The sequence below is a fragment of the Crocuta crocuta genome, unplaced genomic scaffold (assembly GCF_008692635.1).
Source record: "Crocuta crocuta isolate KB4526 unplaced genomic scaffold, BGI_CrCroc_1.0 scaffold3, whole genome shotgun sequence".
Taxonomy (NCBI): domain Eukaryota; kingdom Metazoa; phylum Chordata; class Mammalia; order Carnivora; family Hyaenidae; genus Crocuta; species Crocuta crocuta.
This window is the reverse complement of record NW_027529934.1, coordinates 1,060,389-1,073,775: the sequence shown is the minus strand read 5'-3', so window position 1 is coordinate 1,073,775 and position 13,387 is coordinate 1,060,389. Positions and strand designations below refer to the sequence as shown.

The 13,387-nt window shown below is 36.5% G+C and overlaps 1 protein-coding gene across 4 annotated transcripts in view; it reads right to left on the bottom strand.

The window, feature by feature from the left end:
* Positions 1-451: 451 nt before the first annotated feature.
* Positions 452-13,387, bottom strand: part of SYT14 (synaptotagmin 14) — a 142,773-nt gene continuing 129,837 nt past the window's right edge. For 3 of the 4 annotated variants that reach the window (XM_077763096.1, XM_077763095.1, XM_077763097.1), the window contains 2 exons: positions 4,556-4,745; positions 452-765 (listed from right to left, as the gene is read on the bottom strand). In XM_077763096.1, the coding sequence (XP_077619222.1) occupies positions 452-765; positions 4,556-4,745 (504 nt within the window). Of the gene's footprint in view, positions 766-1,971; positions 2,029-4,555; positions 4,746-13,387 lie in introns of all 4 variants that reach the window. The other variant, XM_077763098.1, reaches the window with a different exon arrangement.

The window sequence follows — 13,387 nt, the reverse complement described above, 5'->3', positions numbered from 1 at the left end:
CGACACCAGGGATGAGCCCGTCAAAATCTGCGTCTCCTGGTTAGCGTTTGTGGGGTGGGGGCGGAGGAGGGGGGAGGGACACTAAAACAGTGTTGCAACTAAAACTTCTGATTTAAAAAATCGCTCATAATTTTGATTTTTCATGAAAGTGCTGGCTCTTTGCTAAAGTGAAATTAACTTCAAACCAAAAGCCTGTTCTTAAAGCTCTGGAGAACTGTTAACAGTGATGATGTAAGTTTCTCATTTCCCAAACAAGCTCTACCACAGACACCTCTTTTCTTCATTTATGTGAGGATTAGACGCTCTTTCCACAGAATTTCAAGCATTCTGGTAGAAGGTTGAGGATGACGCTTCAAAGAACAACTCTTCTAATGGTGACTAGGTAAAAACAGTAATGCTGCAATCAGAAATAACGCTGTCTTGGATTGTAATTGCTCGTTTATCCTATTCATCATGACTCTAGCAACGCATGCCATCTACACACTTGCTGTCCCTTCGACTCTTTCATTTCAGTCCAGTGATTGAGCTCCTCTTCTCCAGAGCTGTTCAGACCTAAAGAAATCCAGCCTATCATCTCTTTCCTTTTCATGCTGCGTTTGTTATACACAGACAGTATGAGTGTCACATCAGACAGCTGAAATAGGGCCACTTGAAAGACAAATGTTTCCTTGTATACTGGATTGGGCTGCCCTCTGCGGATGGATGTCTTGCATTTGGACATCTCTTGACCCATGGAATTCAGGAGAGTTAATTTAACATACGTATCTAAGGGAAAAAACAACATACCACAAATATCATTTGAAACAAACTCAAAATACCTTTCTTGTGACATCTGCTGAGAACATAAAGTATTTATACTTTATAAGGATATGGTGTATACCATGTTTAATGGAAATTCAACTGATTCTATTTTGATGTAGTTGCTTATTAAATGTGGCAAGTACAGAGAATGCTAGGCAGGCAGAAAATCTTTTGTGGGTCATAATATCTTAACCTCACTATATCTATGTTATAGTTAGAATNCCTCCCACTTCCACCCCTGCCCAACCCCATCCCCATTTAGCTTCACTAAGCAGGACGTCATAGCATTAATAAACACTTAGCAAGCTCAATTAGCCACAACACTGTAAAGCATTCCACTGTGCTTTCAGAGAATAAGAATAAACAAACAAATAGAAATGAAGGCAGATGGTAAAGAAAAAAGAAGACAAGAATGCAAAGATGACATCAAAACAGCTTAGGATGAAATGTTAAAAAAATCTCTGCATGGATGTGGTTTTTAAATATATTTTAAAAACATTTAAAAGGGCCAAAATGAAGCCAAATGCATTACGGGTTCAAAGTTTAGCAAATCAAGTAAAACTTTCTCCTGGTTTCATGCAAGAGTACATTTAATGTGCTTTTTGGATAGTTAAAATAAATACTATAGGGATTCTTTTTTGGCATAATAGAACGTGAAATTTAAAGTATGGTATTCTTAACTATTTTCATGAATTAGAAAAAAAAACTGATGTGATGTTTCGTGTACAAAGTGAAACGTAACAGTTCATTGCCTGGTTATTTGGGAGATAAACCCTCTCTTCAAACAACTGTGTCGTCAGGTTCATGAGACTCATGCAAATGACCTTCAGCATGGTGATCCATCATGTGTACTTCATATCAAAATTTCAATTCATTTTAATGAAAATTGCAATATTTCTCATGAAATATCTATTGTATGAATCAAAATACAACGAATGAAAAATAAAACCTTTAATTTAAAAAGTTTTGCTTATTTTATACATGCTCTGAATACCATCATCCATAATCAGAGATAAATTCTAAGTTAGTTTTATTGAAAGTACCACAGATAATAAATGTGCATTTTGTTTTGGAAACCAACATGGTGGACAGCTTCACTGCTGGCAAGTTTCAGGGTATTTTGTTTTTGCATGAAAAGACAACATCCAATTAGCCTCTACAGGAACTCACCTCGGATTATATAAACCTGTCCACCTATCAAGTGTTTTAGACAACAGAACAGTCCATCTGACAACAGGGGGTGGAAAGCAGTAAAAGAAATAATGACCAGATGTCAATTGTTGGGTGAAAGAGGGTCAAAGGTTAGAATTAAAGAGGAAACACTGTTCACTGGGGTGGAAGAACACAAAACTTCAGCATTTTAATTCAGGTAGAGGGCTGAACAAAAGGGTTGCTGGGTAAATTTCATGGAATGAGAATTTTTAAGGTCATTGTGTAATCTTAAACAAAAATTACACTGTTTTAAAGGGGGATATCTTTATAATGATATCTTCTTGGTCTAAAGCACATTGAACATAGAATCATGCAAATTATCAGACTATAAAAGACTGAACAGAAGTCATTATAGAATTATCATTATGCTAAGTTTTGAAGTCTATCCATGCAATATTAAATATTTCAAATGCTTCTATTACTTTCAATGTAATATAAAATTAAGGTAAACAAAATAAAATAGAACTATCAAAACTTTTGCTCTTGGATGTTCCCATGTGTCTTTGGATTATTCAGTCCATAACACAGTTCAAGGCCTACATCCGGGTATATATAAAGGGTCACCATCTTATATAATGTATACAGTATAAGACAAACTGATACATTTTGCTTTATACAGACTCCACCTCTTACAATTAATTTTAATGTTGCCATATTTACCTACTAGCGGCTTCCCAGCTAACACCATTAACCACCCTGATATTGAAGCTCTAATTCTAAAATAGAATTGTTCTATTTCAAATGGTTCTAACTTACCCTTACCTACTCTAAGTGGTGGATGCATTATAACTTCTCACCCTGTTTATTATCCACCCCCGCTCTCTTCGTTTCAGTTCTGTTTAGTGTTTCTCTGTTTCTATCAGAGTAGGTACAGGCGGCAAGGACACAAAGGCAAGCATATCATTCTGTTTTGCTATTTTTTGAGTCTTCCAAGCTAAGTATTTGTCAAAAAAATCAAACTTAGCTAAAGCACAAATGGCAAACTGACAGCTGTGGGCCGGATGTAACCCCACATACTATTTTGTTTATCTGTTACAGTGTTCCAAACTTTTGAATCTGAGTGTCTTGAGGCAGGGTGCGTGCGTGCATCTGGCACAAGCCTTGCCACGCTCCTTATCTCTCGCCTGCAAAGTCTGTTCATTGAAGTTACTGTCCCAGGCCAGGCCATGTGAGTTTGCATTCTAAGTATGTATCAATAAAGATAACCCTGGTCACACTTCCAACGCTGTTTATTTTAGTAATTGCTTCCTTCCTCCCTCTGAAGTGGGAGACAATAATAATTCCATCTTTCTTTTATGCACCTTCATAGGACTTCAGCCTTAGATGACCCTGTGAAAGACACAATCTTCATTTCACATATGAGGAAACAGACTTAGGTGAGTTAGGTTACTCTTCCAAGGGTAGAAAGAGAAATGTAATTTTGGCCTTCTGACTTTTAATTCAGGAATAGATACATTCCATGATGTCTGTAAGAAGCAAGGTTTCCAATATTACTTAGCGAAAATCAAATATATTTTTATGACTTTTCACTTTAATTGAAAAGACAATGTTTAGGACATTGGGAGGTAAAGTTAATTTAATTCAAGGGTGGAAAAAGTTTCCCTTTCTACAATAATTATTTGATTCTTAGAGTAAAAGACGGCTTTAAGCAAGTCTGTAAGAAATCTTTAAGCAAATATAAGGTGGCCATTACTCGTTAAGATTTCATCTCAACTTTTTGGTTTAGGGCACTAACAGCCTGAATTTTAGAGAAGTATAAAGAAGCTGCTACATTCCTGCCTTATCTCTACACATATCAAAAAACAGCTATGGAGGTATACTGAGTGACAATCTCTCTGCACTCCTATAATCCACCCTCATGCCCATGAGCAGGAAGAGAGATATAAGGAGTGGGGAGTGGAAGGCATACAGACCAGAGCAGAGGTGTACCATCTCACTTTCCTTTCCTAGCGTCTAGGGGAAATATCAAACTACTCCTTATTCAGTTCATCCTGGTTCATGGCAAAGCCATGCCATTTAAGAAAAGACTCTACTGGCAGTACTGATTTATAATATTAAAGGAGGAAAATTGTGAAGATGCAGTTTCTTCTTAAATTATCATAAGGGAGAAAAGAGAAAAAAATACAGAAGTATAAACATTAGTTCATAGTACTGCATGCAGACAGAAAACACAACATTAATCTTCAGTTGACAACAATAGCCATATATATTCCTGATCATATCTGTGGAATACTATTAACGTTAAAAAAACCTGTAACTTTTTCTAGCATTGGAAGATAATGGCTATGATAGGGATAATTTATTCGGCAGGCACTATGAAAAATTAAAAGTCTTGTCTCCTTACAATTAATATTTTGAATTTCAAATTTTTCTACTTCCCAAATGACTGGAAATAGAAAGCATGAAACAGATTAGCTGATGATTATTACACCATTTCATTTTGATCGGTTAAGACTAAATGATAGGATTGAGGCCCCTAACACTGAGAGTCCCATAAGTGCAGAAAACATAAGAATTAAAAAAAAATTTTTTTTCCACTCACTGGGTGGTCTGTTTGCTGCCAAGTTTTTGAAGTGGCTGCCTTTTATCACTTCTGCTGATAGTCTTCCAGTTGTGGCATTATAAAGCAGGCCAATGAGGATTTCTGGAACTGAGCCGTGTTCAAGGGACTGGCATGAGGAGGTACTTTCACTACAGGACATTTCTGACATGCTCATTTGGGAGTCACAGCCCTGTAATCAAGAATGAAATCATTGTAATATTTTGTAAAAAAAAAAAAAAAAAAAAAGATATATTAAGAAATACATTGTAAATGCTCTTCTTATAATTAGGTAAATCACAATAAAGACAAGAACTGCAAGCCAAATTCCCAAAACACTAGATTAGAAATGTTGTTCTTAGCATATTTTATGGGAGATCTCTGGATCTCTTTTCATTACACAGCAGTCAAAGAAATAATAGGACATGAGAAGGTTTCATAAATCCCTACATATTTATATACAAATCAGAGAGGATAAATTTCTTAAACTCCTAGGTATCAATGAACTATTTTCTGAATGTGAAAAATTGTTGTTTAAAGACTTATTAACCTTAAAGACTAACACAGACTTACACTCAGTTACATTAAGTATAAATGTCTTTACTGTGTCTTTAATGATACAGATTGGTAAACTACGATTACATAAAGAAGACAAAAAGATCTGCTACTTACAAATCAATATGTAAAACACTGAGGTATACAAAGTTTAAAAGAAAAGGATGGGAAATTATATATCATGCAAATACTAACCAAGAGAAAATTGGTGTAGATAGATTAGTATAAATCAAGATTTGCTTTAAGGCAATAACCACTACTAGAGATGAAGAGATTAACTCAGTTTGAACTTTCAATTTACCAGGAAGATAACTCCAAATTTGCATGCACTTAGTAATAGAAGCTTAAAATACAGAAAGCAGAAATTTGCCAGAACTAACCAATGGGGTTAAGTTGAGCATACTTCTTTCAGCAACTGATCAAACAGATAGACAAATAAATATAGTAAAAATGTAGAAAATCTGAACATCACAATAAGCAAAAATGACCTAATGGTAATCTGTAGAAAACCATATCCTACAACTATGAAATATACATTTTCTCAAGTATACAGTGGTATCTTTAGAAACTTAATTACAAAAATAAAGCAAAGAACAAAGAGTTTTAAATGGCAGCATTTTCAGGACAGATCTTTTAATCAGCTAGAAATCAAAACTATCTTCTAGTAAAGAGAAAAAGTGCCCTATATATTTGGAAATAGCCCATGGTAACTAAATGTTCATGAAACAAATAAAAAGAGTAATAAAAATAAACACTGGAGAGTCCAATTTAAGAAGAGAAAAGGCACAAAAAACAGGAATGAAAAAGGAGACATCACTACATATGCTATAGATTACAAAAACATAAAAGGATAGCAAAAAAAACTTCTTGCAACAAATTTGAAATTCTGATGAAATGAACAAATTCCTAGAAAAACTACAACTAACCAAAATGCACACAAGAAGAAATAGAATATCTAAATAGTGTTACTGACAAAATTGAATTTATAATTAAAGACCTTTCCAAAACAAACAAAATACAAAACTAAAACATTTTTTAGGTAGATGGCTTCACTGGTGAATTCTAATTAGTACTGCTAATCTTATGAAAACTCTTCCAGATAGGGAAAAGAGGAAACAGTCTCCAGTTTTTACTTTAAGAATCTAGCAGGGGTGCCTGGGTGGCTCAGTCGGTTAAGCATCCCACTTTGGCTCAGGTCATGATCTCACGGTTTGTGGGTTGGAGCCCTGCATCGGGCTCTGTGCTGACTGCCAACTCAGAGCCTGGAGCCTGTTTCAGATTCTGTGTCTCCCTCTCTCCCTGACCCTCCCCTGCTCACGCTCTCTCTCTCTCTCTCTCTCTCTCAGAAATAAATAAAACATTAAAAAAAAAAAGGAATCTAGCAAAACCTTAAAGCCAAAGCCTGACAAGGACATTATTAAAAAAAATAAATTTACAGGATTTTCTTTTTCATGAACTTTGATTCCAAACCTTAAGTAAACAATTGGCAGACTAAATCTAGCAACATACAATATCATAGTTAATAGAAAAAATTTTGAGTGTTTATTCCCCCTTTGAAATTGGGGATATGACAATAATGCCAACCATTACCATTTGTAGTTAGCATCGTAGTGGAGATTCCACTCAATGAAGAAAGAAAAAAGAAAAGAAAAGAAAAGAAAAAAGATGAAAAGAAAAGAGGAAATGAAGGAAAAGGAAACAAAAGAAAAGGAAAGAAAAGCTATGGGAAAAAGATTTGGAGGGGAGGAGATAAAACTCCTTATGTGCTGATTATGTAATTATGTATACCTGAAATCTAAACAAGCCTACAGATGGGGGTGCCTGGGTGGCTCAGTCAGTTAAGCAGCCGACTTCGGCTCAGGTCATGATCTCACGGTTCGTGGGTTCGAGCCCCGCGTCGGGCTCTGTGCTGACTGCCAGCTCAGAGCCTGGAGCCTGTTCCAGGTTCTGTATCTCCCTCTCTCTCTGACCCTCCCCTGCTCATGCTGTCTGTCTCTCTCTCTCTCAGAAATAAATAAAACATTAAAAACTTTTTTATAAATAAGTCTACAGATAAATTACAATTGCATACAAAGGTAAAAAATTGTAAACCCACACATTGCTATAAACCAACAAAAACTTGAAAATAAAATTTATTCAAAAATAGCATTTGTTAGAGCATAAGAGATAAAATACTTAGGAATAAATGTACAAATGATATGTGAGGCCTCTACATAGAAAACTATGAATATTACTGAGGCAAACTGAGAAGTGCTACATAGATATACTACACGAATGTATTGGAAAGCCCAATTTTGTTATATTCTCTCCAGATTGATCTATAGATTAAATGGAGTAACAGTCAAAATCTCAACACGTTTCTTTGTGGAGCTTGACAAGCTAATCCCAAGGCGCTCATGGTGTATATATACAATGCAGGGTTATTCGGCCTTAAAAAAGAAGGAAATCCTGCCATTATGTGACAAACATGGCTGAACCTGGAGGACATGATTCTGAGTGAAATACGCCAGGCACAGACAGATACTGCATGTTTCCATGTACATGAGGCATCTAAAACAGTCACACTCACAGAAGCAGAAAGCAGAATGCTGGTTGCTGAAGGGTGGGGGTAGGGGAGTGAAGAGTTGCTATTCAATGAGCAGAGTTACAGTTACGCAAGATGAAGACTTTCTCCAGGTTTGCTGTGCGATGTAGTGCCTACAGTTAATAATACTGTACTGTATGCTTACACATTTGTTAACGGGTGGACATCATGTTAAATGTTCTTACCAAAATATAATGAAATGAAATGAAATAAAAACACATGGTAGAATGTCCTGTTCTACTGAGTGCTGACTATCAAAATTTATTATAAAGTTATATTATTTAAGACTAAGTGACAAAAACAATGTACAATAGACTATCAGAACAGAAAGCCCACAAATTAACCTAGGCATATACAGGCACTTAATTTACGAGAGTGGAACTACAAAGCAGTGGGGAAGAGATCATCGTTTCAATGAATAGTGCTAAGATGATTGGTTATCCAACCAGAAATAAATGAAAATTAACCCCTACCTCAAAACATACCGTAAGTCAATTCTGAATCTAAATATAAAGAGGAAAATGATAGGGGTGCCTGAGTGGCTCAGTCAGTTAAGCATCTGACTCTAGATTTCGGCTCAGGTCATGATCTCAGAGTTCATGGGATTGAGCTCCATGTTGGGCTATGCATTGACAGTGTGGAGCCTGCTTGGGATTCTCTCCCTCCCTTCCTCTCTGTCCCTTTCTATCTCAAAATACAAATAAACTAAAAAAAGCAAAATGATAAATCTATATGTTATTATAGGGGGTTATATTTATGATCTCAGGATAGAGAAAGACTTCCTAAAGAGGATACAAAAGCATTAATCAGAAAGCAGAAGTTTGATGAATCTGACAATGTTAAAATTAAGAATTTCTGGGGTGCCTGGGTGGCTCAGTCGGTTGCGTGTCTGAATTTGGCTCAGGTCACGATCTCGCAGTTTGTCAGTTCAAGCCCCACATCAGGCTCTGTCCTGACAGGTCAGAGCCTGAAGCCTGCTTTGGATTCTGTGTCTCCCTCTCTCTCTGCCCCTCCCCTGCTTACTTTCTGTCTCGCTCTCTCAAAAATAAATAAACATAAAAAAGCTTAAGAATTTCTAAGCTTCCGCAGAGACTTTTAGGATGGTGAAAAGGCAAACAATCAGTTGCGAGAAGAGGTCTATAACACAGAGTTAATAATTAGCTCAAATCCAGAATATGTAAAGAACACTTATAAATCAATAAGAAAATGATAACACAATATAAAAGTGAGGAGACATATCAACCAGCAATTTCATAGAATAGCCAATAAAATAAAAGAAATGTTGTTCATCAGTAATCAAGGAAATGGAAATTAAAACCATGAAGTATCAATACATGAAAAACAGGCTAAAACAAGAGTGTGGTGAGGTCATGGAGCAACGGGAACTTGCATGTTCTTCTGGCGGTAAAGTAATATGGCTTTTAAAAATGTTAAAAGTACACTTAGCTTTTGACCTGGCAATATATACCCATCAGAAATATGTACCATGTTTATCAAAAGCCATATGAAAGAATGTTCGTAGCAACATTATTCACAAGGGCCCCAAACAGCAGAATGGATAAATAATCTGTGGTGACTTCATACAATATAGCAACAATACTGTACACACTATACAGCAATGAAAACTACTTATAACTACATTTACAAACATGACTTAGAGCGAAAAATGCTGAACCTAAATGGATACTTGGCTGTATAATTTCATTTATGTAAATTTCAAAGACAGCAACCACCAGCACAACAACAAAAAACCCAAAAACAAAAACCAAAGAGCAGACAAAACTGAACCACAGTATTTCAAATGCATGAATAAGTGGTAAAACTATAAATCAAGCAAGAAAGTGATTAATATAAAAGTCAAAATTGTGATTAACTCTAGCGGTGCACAGAGAAGGTCTGTACCTTCTGATTGGGAAGGGCATGTGAGCCTATTTTGGGGGTACCAGTAAGGTTTTATTTTTTGACCTGGACTGCAGTTACATGGGTTGTACATTTCTGGTTTTCATACTTTTCTGACGTATGCTAGACTTCAAAAGACAAAAGGCTTAATGAAAGAATTACATAATAGTAGGATATAATATATACACAGATTAAGGTACAGTGATAAAAATAAATATTGAACTTTCTTTGAAGACTCTTAATAGAATTAACTTCACGAGTTCAAAAAAAAGATGATAACACTATTTTCTATAATGGGCTTTTATATTTAAAATATATCAGATGTACAGTTTCAGATTTAAAAAAAATCTAAAAATATTTTATACAAATCCTCAAGTCTGAGTCTACTGTTGGCTATATAAGTGATTAAGGAGAATTAATACATACCTGGGAACCGATTAACTCACTGGACTAGTATTCAGATGGATAAAATCTCATATTTTCAAATATAACTCTAAATCACAGAAGAGAAAGTCAAAGGGAATATACATCTTATATTTCTAAAAAATGGGTACACAAAACACATAGTTTGGTATGTTTTCATGACAGTTGGAGGAGAAAACATAATTTTAGTAAGTTTCAATTAGGATATATCATCACTTATGAAAATAGTGTCAAAAACATGCTCAAGCACATTTGGTGCATTTGCTACATTAGGCTATTACACTAGCAGCATCTGTTAGAATATTGTGAGATACATTTTTCATAATATAGTATTTTTCACATTAACCTACTGTCAGATAATAAGATGTGAATCTAATATTTTCTTACTAACACAGAGGTCATATTGCCAATTTTGAGCAACAAAGTGTTGTACCAAGAAAGTCCTGGGAAAGGCCTTTCTTGCTTCTAAGGAAAACAGCCAACTTCAGTCCTCACTTTACTGCTATAAAAATGTCCTTGTCTCCAAGCCCAACAAAAAAGCAAGAGTGATAAGATCGGTGGTGATCACATTCTATTTCAGTAAGCTCTGCTGAAATACAGTAGTGTTAAACACACAAAAAAACAAAACCAAAACTCCCCGCCCCCCAAACCCTCTCCCAACAATCACTAATGTCTAAAGGAATTCATTCTGAATTTATTTAGCACCTTAGAAAAAGTGCCAACCTCAAGGCCCTCCCACCGCCATCAGTGTAACGCCGATCGGGTACTGGCACAGGTGGGGCAGTACGAGATCATGGGGCACAACAGAAACCGTGTCGAGTAACTATATAAATAGACTAACTGCAGCAGAGGCAAATTAAATACAGATACTATATACCCCAGTGGCATCTTCCCTCTCACTGCTCCTCAGGGCATGCTGCTCCATTCAGTGTGTACTCAGGAATCTCTACTGTCTCTGCACACCCCGTCATTAATTCATAATTGGGGCTTGCCCAGGTTGAAGTAACTGCAGGTGATTAACCCAAAGTCAAACAAATCCCAACCATAATTAGGTCTACTTAAAGGAATCGTCCCACAGGCTCCCCAAAGTGAAAGTATATCTTCTTTCCACCTAACATAGTTTTTTTTTTAAATTTCTTTTTCATACTTCCTCTCCTTGCCCCTGAGTCCTCTGCCCTAGGGTGGAGGATTATAAGCACTTCTGTGAAAGTAGAAAAAAGTCTATTTAATTTTTCAGAGAAATAAATAAACTCTACATAGTGCTTACCATCACGTGCAGAATTAGTGCTTATTGACAGCCATTACATGTCCTTAATGGTGCTAACAGGTTAAAATTAGGTGGGGGCTTGCAAATATAGAGAAAAAAACCCATAAGAGTAAAAAAACAACATAATTCCTATTCAGGAAACGTACTGGGCTTTTTATTAATACTAAACTGATTCTACCTTACTTGTAACCACTTGCAGTATTTTTAAGGTAAAACTGCTGAGCTGAACAATGATAATTACTATAAATTTGAGTAGTTTGTTGAATTTGTTTTCAGTGTGGCTGGAATATATTCCCTAGTTTTAAATGTAATTTTCACACGAAATGCTTCCATTACACTGTTCTGAAAATGGGGTGATGAGGGCACAGAAGTGCTAACGTGTGACAAGAAGGGGGTCACCTGCTGCAGTGTTTGGAGCCGGCACAGCGGTGTCATCTCCAATAGCACCTTCCCTCCTCAGGGCCCATTCCTAGCTCCCAGCCCCAGTTACTCAACTTCCATCCAGCAAGGTAAGCCAGAGGCAATTTCCGGAAAGAGAAAGCAAGAACAGCAGAACCACTCCCCACCTCGCCCCAATCCAGTGTAAAGGAGACCCATTCTGTATGCTAGTAGCGGTAAAGACACCAAGTGACTCCAAACTCACAAGTGAGCTGGGGGTGGACGGATAGCTGAAATTTCAGGGCAGTGTAGGAATCAGGATTCTTCTGGTTGGAAGTGACAGAAAATTCAACTTGAACTAGCTTAAGCAGAACAAGGGAATTTATTGGCACCTGTACACAACAGTGAGGAAGGAGGTAGCTTCAGGTACTCATTGATCTACACCTTCACCGTGGTCCCTAGGAACCTTGGTTCTCTTTATCCATTTTTCAGCTGTGTTCCTCAATTTGGCTTTCTTCTCAGGTAGACGCTTTCCTACCTAGTTGCCAGGTAGTTCTCAGCAGCTCTGAGTGTTGTAGGAAAGAGGAAGGCAGCATCCCAATCGTCCCAAGCAAAACTCCAGAACTTGCTAGTTAGGGCCCATGAAGATTTAATTCCAGAGCTTTGGAATACAGTTACTTCATCAGGAGTACAGGGGCAGACTGGGTTCCCAAGGAAGATCTGGATACTGTGGCCACAAGAAGAAGATACGGATGCTAGGTTGTCTCTGCTTTTCCTCCATGTGGCCACCCTAAGAAGGCTGTCGCCCATATTACTGAGCAGCTGCTCATGCTGTTGCTGTTGCTCTCATTGTGACTACCTCCTCATGTTCTTTGCTGGGTTGGGTCTGCAGTCATCTGGCTTGCAAGGGCCAAGGAGGAGGAAAAGGTGGTTCAGTGAAAGGGAGTGTTACTATACTCCTGGAGCACAGCTCTGACATTCAGGTCAGACCACGGAGAGTGAGAGGAAAAGTAGGAAATTCTCACTTTCTCTTTCACATAGTTTTTCTCATATCAACACTGAAAACTTATGCATTGTGGTTGAAGATACAAGGAAAATTAATTGTGAAACAAAACAAAATATTTTATATTTATAATATCTGATTACAACATCATGTAGGGATGATCATGCAAAATTCCTGCTCTGATTAAGATGTATACATGGGTACATACATGTGTATATATATATATATATATATATATATATGTACATATTATTTTTCTTTCTGCATTGAATATGAATGTATTTTATTTGGCATTCCTGTATATATGCTTGTGAGAGTGGTTTATAAAGTTTATAGATTTTTCTCATGCTCTCAAATAACTCCTATGCCATATAAACTATTTCAGAGGATGCAAAGGAAAAGTACTCAATTTCTCTTTTGAGACTTGTATAATTTTGACATCAACTAGACAAGAAGAACATAAGAAATGACAAACCAATCTCACTTATAAACATATATGCAGAAATCCCAAATTAGGCATTGTTGAGTTCAGCAAAAATATATACTTATGCACATATACATATATAATCATATACATATATATACACACACATATATGTTTTTTCATCAAATTGGTATTATTCTGAGAGAGTTATATGTTCAGTGAAGTTGGGTGAAGCTTGCCTCTGAAACTCAACCATCTTTTTTTTTTTCCTCTTTTATAAGAATCTTTTTGACTACTCATTG